A 13,240-nucleotide genomic window follows, 5' to 3' on the forward strand; every position below is an offset into this window, starting at 1 on the left:
TCTAGTAACACAAAATGTTAGTAATTACCAACTTCGTTTAGGCCAAGTCCTGTAAGATTTTTAGATACTTGCATTTCTGAAAAATTTTAGAAAAATAATACCCAAGTCTATTTAGGCAACATAAGAAATGAGAAATTTATTACCTGAGGTACACCAATTTTTCTGCAAGCTTCTAGGAAATTCTCCACATTCCGCCTGCATTTTGCCATTGTTAATTTAGGCTGTAAAGGAAGGAAAATGTGGTGTTACTACTAAAGTTTAAAAATACCCTTGTCAACTGCTTTGTAAATTCAATAATCTAGGCCACAGGATCAGCAAACTTTTTCTTAAAGAGTCAGATAATAAATATGTTAGTCTTTAGGGCCATGCATGATCTGCTAAGAGCTTGAAAGCAACCACAGACAATATGTAAGCAAATAGGTACTCCAGTAAAAACTTCATTTACAAAAATAGGTGCTGGCCTTGGGCCATAGTTTGCCACTCCCTACTTTATTTATTTATTTTTTATTTTAATTTTTTTGCTACTCCCTACTTTAGATATTTTACTTTGATTTTTGTAAAGCAAGTACAAAATACAGAGAAATTTTGGGGAAACAGTTTTTTTTTTCATCCACTCTTTAACAGACAATTTTTAAATTTATTTTGAGAGAGAGAGTGCACGAGGGAGGGGGAGGAGCAGAGGGAGAGGCAGAAGCAGACTCCCCACTGAGCAGGGAGCCAGATGTGGAGCTCGATCCCAGAACCCTAGAATCATGACCTGAATTGAAGGCAGACACTTAACCGACTGAGTCACCCAGGTGCCCCCCCCTACCTTTTTTTTAAATCCATTTAAAACAATATACACTGAAGACAATTTATAGTAATAGAAATTACTCACAACTTTGTCATTCAGATATAATCACAGTCAACACTTTAGTTCATTTCCCTGCAGTCTTTATTAAAAAAGGTAACAAAAAAATAAAAATTTTAAAGGCAAATAAAAATTTTTTTAAGATTTTATTTATTTGACAGAGTGAGCAGGAGAGCACAGGCAGGGGGAGCGGCAGGCAAAAGAAGAGGGAGAAGCAGACTCCCCACTGAGCAGGGAGCCCAATGCAGGGCTCATCCCAGGACCCTGGGATCATGACCTGAGCCGAGGGTACAGATGCTTAACTGACTGAGCCACCCAACTTTTGCTCATAAATATAACTACAGAAACATCATGTCTCTACTCTGTGGTAATACTGAAATGTTTTTAAACATTCGAATTTTAAAAGATTGGATTAAAGAAGCTGTGTTCCAAAGGGTGCAAATTTCCTGTAGGAAATTTTCCTAACTTCTAATTAGTAACCTTGTTTTTCTAGAAAGGTCTCTTACTAATAACAATTGTGTCATGTGACCTAAAGTCCTGAAAACCTTTTTCTTTTTAAAAGATTTTATTTATTTCTTCATGAGAGATACAGGCAGAAGGAGAAGCAGGCTCCATGCAGGGAGCCTGATGCAGGACTCAATCAAGGGACTCAACCACTGAGCCACCCAGGTGTCCCTAGAGAAAGTTTTTCACCTAGTAGGTTATGTATGGGTTATAATGTAAGGAAGAAATATGAATTCCATTTCCCAGAATGATAAACAAATTCAAATGTTCAAAGTCATTGGCTGGTTTCTTTCTTTCTTTTTTTTTTTTTTAAGATTTTATTTATTCATGAGAGAGATTGAGAGAGAGAGAGAGAGAGAGAGAGAGAGAAGCAGAGACACAGGCAGAGGGAGAAGCAGGCTCCATGGAGGGAGCCTGACGTGGGACTCGATCCTGGGACTCCAGGATCATGCCCTGGGCCGAAGGCAGGTGCCAAACCGCCGAGCCACCCAGGGATCCCCCAGTTGGCTGGTTTCTAATATGTTTAAGTATCAAGCATGGAATCCAAATGTCTGCATGAACTCTGCCTTAGAGTTTTTACACAGGTAAGCAGATTAAAGCCTGTATCACCTCTAGAAAAGAAAGATTTCACTTGTGAATACTTGGGTTTTCTTCAAAGATGGAATATGATACTCTATCATGAGAAAAGGGGAAACGAGATAAATATATAATAGAGTTTGAGGTACTATAGTCTTGGCCTGAGAAAGGTAGCATGGGCTAGAATTGGCTTTATTATAAAAAATGAAAAGGTGGGATGAAAGGAAAATAGTTTAAAATTTTTTTCTTTTTTTTTTTTTTTAAAGATTTATTCATGAGAGACACAGAGAGAGAGAGAGAGAGAGAGAGAGAGGCAGAGACACAGGCAGAGAGAGCAGCAGGCTCCACACAGGGAGCTCGATGTGGGACTCGATCCCAGGTCTCCAGGATCATGCCCTGGGCCAAAGGCAGGCACTCAACTGCTGAGCCACCTAGGGATCCCCTAAGAAAAATTTTTAAAGGGGTGGCCAGGTGGCTCAATCAGTTAAGTATCTGACTCTTGATTTCAGCCCAGGTCATGATCTTCAAACCCTGCATGGGGCTTCATGCTCAGGGGCCAGTCTGCTTGAGATTCTCTCTCCCTTTTCCCCTCCCCCTACTTTCAGGTGGGCTCTCTCTCTAAAATAAATAAATCTCTCTCTGTGTCTCTAATAAATAAAATCTAAAAAAAAAAAGAAAAAGGCAGCTCTAGTGGCTTAGTGGTTTGGTGCCACCTTCAGCCCAGGGCGTGATCCTGGAAATCCGGGATTGAGTCCCACGTTGGGCTCCCTGCATGGAGCCTGCTTCTCCTGCTGCCTGTGTCTCTCTCTCTCTCTGCCTCTCTCTCTCTGTGTCTCTAATAAATAAAATCTAAAAAAATTTTTTAAAAGAATATTTTATTTATTTATCCATGAGAGACACACACACAGAGAGAGAGGCAGAAACACAGGCAGAGGGAGAAGCAGGCTCCATGCAGGAAGCCTGATGTGGGACTCGATCCTGGGTCTCCAGGATCATGCCCTAGGCTGATGGCAGCGCTAAATCGCTGAGCCACCCGGGCTGCCCTAAAATTTTTTTTTTAAATAAATAAAACTTAATTAAAAAGTTTAACTGAAAATAAAATTTTAAAAATTCTTTTTAAGATTTTATTTTTAAGTAACCTCTACACCCTATGTGAGTCTTGAACTCAGAACAGTGAGATCCAGAGTTGCATGCTCCACTGACTGAGCCAGCCAGGCATCCCAATAATAATTTTTAAATTTCAAATCGAAAAACTTTCAAAAAGGTCCAGAAGGAGGAGAAGAATTAGGTTTCTAGGAAAGCAACCATTCTTGCCTCTGCCAAGTTCTTAAATCATTGGGGTAAAAAAGGTTTGTTTGTTTTTTAAAAAAGAGAGTGAAACATAAATAGTAAAATGATGATCTACTTGACAGAAGAAGAAAAACCCCATCAGGGCTCACACTGGCTAATTTACACTAAAGCTGGGGTCCTTCTCTTCCACTTTTTACAAGTGAAAGAGCAGGTGTTCATTGGACAAGTGATGCTGTGGTCTTCTCAACTCCTGGCTAACGAGGGAGAGATACAGTAAACTGAGGTACAAAGGAAAAGTCACTGTGGTGAAAGCTATTAGGACAAGGGCTTAACTTTAAGGGAAGTTGGATAAATAAACACAAAACAACTGCTTTTTACTTAAAAGAATTTTTCATTGGCTAGAAATTCCCTCTCCCTATACTAGTTTCCCTTTCTGTCTGTAAAAATGGACATAGAAACAATGCAACTAGCTTCTCTTATTGCCAAGGGACCTTAGCTAAGCAAACCAGGATGTTGATCTGAGTTTGAGAGAAGGTTGGCGGGTGTGTGAACAGGGCACAATGGGCTTTGTCAAAAGAAAGGGATTGAGCATTTCATTCCACAAAATGACGACCCTTAAATTTCTGAACCTCTACTATTCAGATGTCAACATCTATGGGAAGGGAGAATGAAATAGCTCTGACTGTGTAGGAAGAAAAACAACTTTGTTTCTATGCAAAAGAAAGGCTAAAAGGATGGAGTTCATGCTGCTAAGTTAAAACTGGTCCAGGTATTACCACAATCTCAGAAAAAAAGAAAAGGTTCAGAATAGTGATCATGGGAACTAATTCAATATTACCTCCATGAAGGCTACTAGTAACCCAAGACAAAAGATGTCTCTGTGTTTGCTGGGGGTGTGGGTATGGGTGGGGAGAAAATGTCTTCTGAGATTTCTCTTGCAGACAGCAGGGTTCTCTGACTGATGAAGGTGAAGAGGCAGGAGGAACAATCAGCTCTTTTCCCAGTCATTTTTCGCATTAGCATTTATCCAAGTTCTAGGGATGTAGGACAGTATTTTATAAATGGGATCAAACTCCTAACAGTCTGATGAAAGTTGTGAATCTGCTCTCAAGAAGAATACACACACATGCAAATTAGGGTGTTGTGGAGCCCGAAAAGCCCTAGGAGCGCTTGATTCCAGGCTACAAATGTGTCCCAACAGAATGGCTAGTCTAAAGGACCTACGCCGTAGACTCCCTATCACTGGAGTGCAGAAGGACTCATGATTTTGCCTTAAGTCTCATTGAACCTGCTATCCCCAAAAGCTTTTCCAGAAGTTTGGATGATATAACATATAGTTTTGGATAGCCATGTATAGCTTGTTCTAATTCTTTAATATACAGCGTGATCTGAATAAAAAGTCTTATGCAGATTTGGAGAACAAAGTTAATTTCAACAAGAGCATAATCTATACCAAAAGGAACAAGAAATACACTGTTTCACACTATTCTGAAATTAGAAATGATTTGGAAGTTTTTCAGGTCACCTACCTTGGTGATATGGTTTATTCAGTGAGTTGTCATATTACAATATTTGTAATGATTTTTTTTTTTAAGATTTTATTTATTCATGATAGTCACACAGAGAGAGACAGAGAGGCAGAGACACAGGCAGAGGGAGAAGCAGGCTCCATGCACCGGGAGCCCGACGTGGGACTCATCCCGGGTCTCCAGGATCGTGCCCCGGGCCAAAGGCAGGCGCCAAACCACTGCGCCACCCAGGGATCCCATGTAATGATTTTTGATATGATTCACTAGTATACTTCTAAGAATGTGAACTGTACTGCCTAACACCTATGCCTTTTAAACCAAACAGCAATTTATCAAACTTCACTGACTCTCCCAAAATAACAAAGAAAGATGAATTGTAACCTAATATTTTGCAAACACATATGCCTTTCTGAGTTTCCTCTGAAATGCTTGGACATAAGACCTCCCCTTATAATGAGTGGTTATTTTTTGAATTGGGGAAAAGAAATCCTGGTTCTTAGCCACTTTTCAATGAATTGCAATAAATCACCATGCTTTAATGCAGCCATAAAGAAACTGCTATGGTTTTTCATTAGTGTATGGCTTTATTTTTTAAATTTTATTTTTTTAAAAAATTTATTTATTCATAAGAGACACACACACACACACACAGAGGCAGAGACACAAGCAGAGGGAGAAGCAGGCTCCATGCAAGGAGCCCAATGTGGGACTTGATCCCGCGACCCTGGGATCACGCCCTGGGCCGGAGGCAGTCCTGCAACCGCTGAGCCACCCAGGAGTAAGTGTATGGCTTTAATTTTATATTCTCCTCACAAAAAACCTTCTACTAAGAAAGTAAGTTACCAAGCTTTCTGTATGGTCAGAAGAACAAAAAGGAAGCAATACAGTCTAATACAAAGTGTTCTGGTAATCAATGTAAAGAATCTGTCACCCTTACTCTCAAATTCCACTTTCTTTTAGCTGTTTGCTACTTCCTATGTATTTCCCCTGGAAATGAAAAATGACAGATTTTCCTTTTTTCAACAATTAGTAAAACAATATTTTTATCTCTTAACTAAGTTGACAGAAACTGGGAAAAATGCATACTATGAATAAACCCTTCCCTTACTGGTGTTGCCGAATAGCACGTCAATTTCAATTCTCTTAATCACCACCTTTAGGACCCAGACCAAGCCTATCTAGTCTGGGAGCAAAGCGGACTTTGGTAGGGCTACTATTCCTCTCTGCCTTTCCTATGCAAAACTGAAGGCCTGTTTTCAGAGGTCACTAAATCAAAAGTGGCTACTTATTTTCCTTAGAAGCAAATGCAACACTATTTGTGGATGTGCCAGAGGGGATAGGACCACATCATCACTCTTGGGACTTTGGAACAAAGGAGCTTTTATAATTAGAAGAATACAAGGTCCTAGGGAGGGATAAATGATTTGTATCTGGAGAGGTAGCAAGTTGAATATCCAAAAGTAGCCATCTATAGGCCTAGATACAACTGCAATTTCAGTAAAGAATTTGTAACAGGAAGTGCCTGCTAAATAATAACAAATGACCGGAAAATCAGATGAGGTCAAACCTTTTGAAAGGTTAGACAATGTTTTAAGCATGTTACAAACGAACAGCATCCTTGGGAACCTTGATTATATTCTGGTTGTGTGTGTGTGTGCTGGGCTGGGGGAGAGGAGGAAGCATAGCTAAAAAATATTATAACAATTGGCAAAATTTGAAAACAAAAACAAAAACAACTAGGGAAATTTGAATACAGCTCTGGATGCGTTGGTGCTTCACCCAGTAACACTTACTCCAGCCTGTGAATCCATCCTTACCTGCTACCTGCACTCCTGCTGGCTGCTAGTGGCTTGCTACATTCCCTCTTCTTTCAGCCTGATCCCACAGAACACCTCACTCCCACCTCAATGCAGGAGGGCTCAGCCCCCATGTCAGTCAGTCATTGGCCATAGGTTACAGACAAGAGCAAGGCTGCCTAGGGCAATGCTCTGAAATATTTAGGGGATAAAGTTTTATATTATCTGCAACTTTTAAGTAATGCAATTGAAACACAACACACACACACAGCAAGACTACAAAATGAAATAAATGTCAGATCTAGGTAGATGCTTTCAAAGTGTTTTTTGTATTATTATTTTAACTTTTCTGAGGGTTTGAAATTTTTATAATGAAAATTTGAAGGGGAAAAAAGGAGAGTGTATCAACCCCAAACTTGCTCCTTCTTTTGTAGGTTACCATCCTGATACTGACTTCTAGATCTGACCAGCAGTGTAAAGAAAACCTGCCAGGCATCCTGAATGCATATTCTCCCTCATTTTACATCCAAGGTTGGTCACTAGATCATGCCAATTCCACTTCCAAATAGATTCTCATTCTAAACTGCAATTATAATCACATTTTCCTCCTCAGATTCCTTCACTGTTTTTTCATTGTCTACACTATGATAAACTTCTAACTCCCTGACATGGTACGCAATGCCCTTATCACATGGCCTTTGGGTTACCTTTTTTTTTTTTTTTTTTTTTTTTTGGGTTACTTCTTTAGCTACATCTCCCACCATTTACAATCACACTTTGTGCATCATCTGTTCTAAACAACTTAAGAATTCTTTAAATATGCCACAATTATCCCTATCTTTTGCATCTACGCATATTATGCCCAGGATGCCTTTCCCATTTTTCTGTTATGCTGGCAAATTTCTTAAAAAAAAAAAAAAAAAAAACACTTCTGAGTCATTTAATTAATTAATTAATTTTTTAAAAAATTATTTATTTATGATAGTCACACAGAGAGAGAGGCAGAGACATAGGCAGAGGGAGAAGCAGGCTCCATGTACCGGAGGCCCGACGTGGGATTCGACCCCGGGTCTCCAGGATCACGCCCTGGGCCAAAGGCAGGCGCCAAACCGCTGCGCCACCCAGGGATCCCTCATTTAATTTATTTAAGAATTATTCATTTATTTTATTATCTATCTATCTATCTATCTATCTATCTATCATCTATTTATGAGAGAAACACACACACACACACAGAGGCAGAAACATAGGCAGAGGGAGAAGCAGGCTCCATGCAGGGAGCCCCATGTGGGACTCGATCCCGGGTCTCCAGGATCACAATCTGAGCCAAAGGCAGACGCTCAACTGCTTTCTCTCTGGGTTTTTTTTTTTTTTTTTTTTAAAGTAATCTCTATTTTGATGAAATATCAATAGTTCATTTTTGCTTTTATTTCCCTTGCCTCTGGAGACATGTCTATGTCTAGTAAGATGTTTTTATGGCTAAGGTCAAAGAGGTTGCTGCCTGTGTTCTCTAGGATTTTGATGGATTTCCGTCTCACATTTAGATCTTTCATATATTTTGAGTTTATTTTTATGTATGGTGTATGAAAGTCATCCAGTTTCATTCTGCGTGTTGCTGTCCAATTTTCTCCATGTTGACCACTATGCTCAACATGGGGCTTGAACTCACAACCCTGAGATCAAGAGTTGCATGCTCTATTGACTGAGCTAGTGAAGTGACCCTATGCTGGCAAATTCCTACTCATACTTTAAGAATTAGTCCAAATTTTACCTTTTCTGGGCAGGCTTGCCTGAACTCTCCAGGCAGAATTAAGTGGTCCCTTTTTTGTACTCCTACAACCTCTTATATTTCTCTCTTATAACAACGGTTATTAATCATTGTTTACATGCCTATTTTTTCTCTAGTAGAAGTGAGACCTGGGATGATAAGGACTAGACTATATTTGTATCCCAAGTATTCTGCAGAATGCCTGTCATTGTACATAATAAATGTCTGATGAATAGCCAACGCTTTTTTTTTTTAGCATAATATACTTACCACAGCTGGTGAGGGGACATGGATGCTTGGGACAGATCGAGGCCGCACGTGATTGGCCAAATGGCAAAGAACAACACCATCAGTTAGAGCTGCTCCAAGATCACAAGGCAGTGATACTTTCAGCCGGTACTCAATATGCTAAAAAAACAGGAAAATGTGTAACATGTTAACTGAGGGTAGCCGACACACAGGACATAATGTGAGTTATAATAAAATATATTTAATTAGGAATCAAGATAAAAAGCAAATAACTTAAGTACCACAATCCCTATTTTATCCTAAGTCAGTAACTTAAGATCTAGTACATACATATGGCAGCCAGGCCACAGTATATGCAAAATACATAAAAAATTTATTTACATTCCTCTATTTTCTGATTAAAAACAGAACTAGATTCTCTCTTCATTCCAAAATAAACACTACATGTGATGTGTTACATGTATATCTTTTTGTGTACATACTTATGTTATTATTACTCTTACAAGATTTCCTTACATAAGACAGAAAAAATTTTTTAAATGAGTAAGGCCAGGGACTGAGCTTTATAGAATAACCCATCTCATTTTCCTAGTAAAAGCTGAAAAGAATGTTCAGCAAAATCCCTTTTAGGCTTATCATACAATGGGCACTTGTTGACTCTCTTAAAAATTTTAAGTCATATAAACAAGTGATTGCAGGGTTATGGGTTAGTAATAACACTGCAAAAGTGTAATTCAAAATGTACACACTTTCCGTAGTTGATCTATTAATTCTAGCTCTTCTTCTCTCTGTCTTGAATTCGGTCTTGTTATGGGATCTGCAGAATCAGTGGTAAGTGCAGAGGATGAAAGAAGGGGTGAAGCATGACCTAAAAAAATATGAATATGTAAGACAGAAAGGCAATTGCTAATGCTGGAACCTGATCACAGGTTCCTCACAAGTATAGCACTTCCCACTTCTGGACTGACTCTTAAAAAACAATTTTTATTATGAAAAGTTTCATATATATGGAATAATAGGGAAAATCATATTAGAAACTACCAAATGTCTATTACCCATTTAATTCAACTAGTTTTGATTAAAAATGTTTTTATTGAAAAATAACACACACAGAGAGAAAATTATGCAAAACAGCTCAATGAATTATCACAAACCAGATACGATCAGGTCAATAAAATGCAACATCACCAACACCCAGAAGTCCCTCTCATGCTCCCTACCCGCCAGTACCTATCGGTCGCTTTTTTTTTTTAAGATTTTATTTATTTATTCATGACAGGCACAGAGAAAGAGAGAGGCAGAGACACAGGCAGAGGGAGAAGCAGGCTCCCTGCAGGAAGCCTGATGTGGGACTCGATCCCAGGTCTCCAGGATCATGCCCGGGGCTGAAGGCGGCGCTAAACTGCTGGGCCACCGGGGCTACCCTCTGTCACTTCTAATAACACAGGTTCTACATCCTTCCTGACCTGTAGTGCCTTAGAATAGTCCTGTCTAGTTTTGAACTTTCTATAAATGAAGCTATACTGTATGTACTCAAGTATGTTTCTGTGTTTGGCTTTTTCTGATTGACACTGTTCTAAGATTTATCCATATTGTTGTATATATTTGTTCACTTTTACTTTACACAGTATCCCATTATACAAATACGCTACAATTATTTATCCACTGTATCACTAATGGACACTTTGGGGCTATTAGGAATAATGTTGCTATAAATATTTTCATACATATTTTGGTATACATGCTTACACATTTCAGAAGGCAAAATTGCTGGTCATAGGATATACAAATGTTCAACATTATTAGATAATATAAACAGTTTTCCAAATTAATTTACAATACCACATGCAGTGCATCTCTGAGTTACACTAAAAGTAGTTACTTTTGACCTGAAATGTTTGTTCCTACTTCCAGGTAACTTTTTTGGAGGCCAAGCAGATGTATGTTATATTAACTAAAAAACATTAGACTCAGTTGATGTTTTTAAAAAAGAATTACTTGGGCGCCTGGTGGCTCAGTCAGTTAAGATCTGACTTTGGCTCAGGTCATGATCTCAGGATCCTGGGATCGAGCCCCACATCAGGCTCCCAGCTCAGCAGGGAGCCTGCTTCCCCCCTCTCCCCCCTGCTCATGCTCTCTCTCTCAAGTAAATACATAAAATCTTAAAAAAAAAAAAAAATTACTGATTCATTTCTTTAAGAATAAAGAATAAGAATAAAACAGCTTTTATCAACAGAAAAATCTAAAAAAAAAAAAAAGAGTTCATTACAGAGAGGAAGAACATGCCCTAAAGCCCCAAAAGAGTATTTTGTTTATTGTTTATCTATAACCTCCTACAGGTGGTACTAAGAAACGAGTTAAATGAGTTAAATTCAAACAAGATTCTCCCTTTTTAATGTCAGTAAGATCACAGACAAATGCAGAGTTTAAAGCTTTTGCCAAGTGATGTCTCAGGGTAGAAATTTAAAAGCATTTAACAGTTAATGTCACTGTATAAAGTAGCACCCACCCCGTGGCCCTGCTTTTTAGTCACTGTGACCTACCTTTATTTGCTTCTGCCCTGACAGCTGCTCGGAAAAGGAAGCTTTCAGGGCGCTGGGCCTGGTTTCTCTGAATAGCAGCAGGAAAAGAATATGCAGGGGAATGATGAACTATATCAGCATGGAAAAGCAAAATAAGATTAAAGGAGATGGAAAAAAAATGTAACAACAGACACACGTTACAAAGTTCAATAAATGGTATAAAGATCAAATTAAACATGGTAATAAGATGATAATTTTGTTTATTAATACAAAATCTGGTACAGAAAAGTGACCTTGAAATCAGGAAGGCTGCATGTATTTTTAACTGTCATGTTATTTTTGGTATATCAATAAAGGCGGAATGAATGTTACTATATTGAACAGACTCTCTTGTGAACCTACAGCCCTGCTAGCTTATGCTCATAGTTCGTATCAAATGGCTGAATAAACAACCAGTTGAATTGAAAAATGGAAAATGTACAGGAAGTTCTCAATTTGGGGTCTGGTTTTTCCTCTCAGAAAAGGAAGCCACAGCTAGCTAAGAGGTAATTTATCAAGAAAGTCCTGGTAAAGAATTATTTTTGATGTGGTTAATGGTACTTTTGTGTCTATTACCTGTTTCTGTTGTAGGTGAACTTGTTATGGCATTAGATCTGTCATCATTCTATGGAGAGACAGAGATATATCAATACTTATTATTCAAGAAGAGGTACTTTCAACATTTATAACTACCCGGGATAAAAGAAAAAAAAAAATCATGCAACTCTCCTTTAAAATTAAGTCTAGAAATGAGAATTCGGTGTAAGGGTTAATTTTGTACATTTTTTTAAGGCCAAACTTTTCATTTACTTCTATATGATACAAGATTTATGTAATGCATTCTCAAAAGACAGTCCTATTATATAACAGGTCTTTCCTAAGACTATGAAAAATGATAATCCTAGGGCAGAAAATTTTTTTGTGAAATGTATAGGGGAGACTAATTTCATTTCCTGGTAGTTTCTGAAGTATTTTTCTCCCCCTAGAGTAAAATTTAATGTATTAAGAAAAAGTGATGAGGTTTCTTCATTTTAGTTAGGAAATAAGATGTTTGATAGGTCAACAATACTGAAGACTTGACAGGAGAGTAGAATCAAGAAAAGCTAGAGTAACAGTCTTTTAGGCCTTGACATCTAGACTTAATAAATTAAACATAACTTGATGATATAACTTAAGACATCTTTTTTTTTTTTTTTAAATTAACAGAATGATTTTAAAACACACAGGTACATACATCTGCTCCCATGCTCCTTTTCTCCCTTTTGGTTTTATTATTTTCAGAAATCTTTTATCTCTAGTTGGGGTTTAGGCAGATGAAATTAATGAAGACTGAATTTTAACTGCTAACATTCATTCATACATACATACATACATACATACATACACAGAAACCATGCTGTTGATAAGATTCTTGGACTGATCCTGGAAGATAATTTTGTGGTAACAATTCCTTGGTTTGATACTCTTATGCTGAAAATGAAAACTGACTTAAACAGTAGGCTGAGCTGTTTTTGTTTGTTTTTTTTAAGATTTTATTTACTCATAGAGACACAGAAAGAGAGAAAGAGAGGCAGAGACACAGGCAGAGGGAGAAGCAGGCTCCATGCAGGGAGCCTGACATGGGACTCAATCCCAGGTCTCCAGGATCACAACCCGGGCTGCAAGCGGAGCTGAACCGCTGTGCCACCAGGGCTGCCCTAGGCTGAGCTGTTGAGTGAAGCAATGTATAACCTCTTTAGTAGTGAAAAAAAGATCCGTTCATCAAGTTTATAAATGCGAATAAACTAAGTTTAGGATATTGAAAAGAAACCAACATTTAAATAACAAACCTAAAATAAGAGCAACAAGACCTAATAAAAAGAACAAACAAGCAAATGAAGTAAAATCTGGATATCTTCACAAGGAAACAAGAGTATCCTAATTATCAAGGATTAGGAGATAGGAAAGAGAAAGCTAGTTAGCTGAACAGAGACCTGGTCAAGGACCAATGGTACAAACAGGAAAACATAAAGAGTAAACATGAAAAATATTTTTTATAAAGACCAAAGAGAAGTTAGACTAGAAATTTAATATTCAGAAATCAATAAAGTGAATAGGCAACTCTATTAGATGGGAAG

At 38.1% G+C, this 13,240-nt stretch overlaps 1 protein-coding gene across 16 annotated transcripts in view; it reads right to left on the reverse strand.

The window, feature by feature from the left end:
• The window catches only part of LRCH3 (leucine rich repeats and calponin homology domain containing 3), a 125,487-nt gene that overhangs the window by 14,870 nt on the left and 97,377 nt on the right, over nucleotides 1-13,240 (reverse strand). For all 16 annotated transcript variants that reach the window (XR_004811549.2, XR_003146727.3, XM_035709889.2 and 13 more), the window contains 5 exons: nucleotides 11,700-11,748; nucleotides 11,106-11,213; nucleotides 9,312-9,430; nucleotides 8,584-8,721; nucleotides 144-221 (listed from right to left, as the gene is read on the reverse strand). Coding sequence is in view for 14 of the 16 variants with exons in the window: in XM_035709889.2 (XP_035565782.2) it covers nucleotides 144-221; nucleotides 8,584-8,721; nucleotides 9,312-9,430; nucleotides 11,106-11,213; nucleotides 11,700-11,748 (492 nt within the window). In the remaining 2 variants the exon portion in view is untranslated. The remainder of the gene's footprint in view (nucleotides 1-143; nucleotides 222-8,583; nucleotides 8,722-9,311; nucleotides 9,431-11,105; nucleotides 11,214-11,699; nucleotides 11,749-13,240) is intronic.

This window comes from Canis lupus, chromosome 33 (assembly GCF_003254725.2).
Source record: "Canis lupus dingo isolate Sandy chromosome 33, ASM325472v2, whole genome shotgun sequence".
In the NCBI taxonomy this organism is placed as follows: Eukaryota; Metazoa; Chordata; class Mammalia; order Carnivora; family Canidae; genus Canis; species Canis lupus.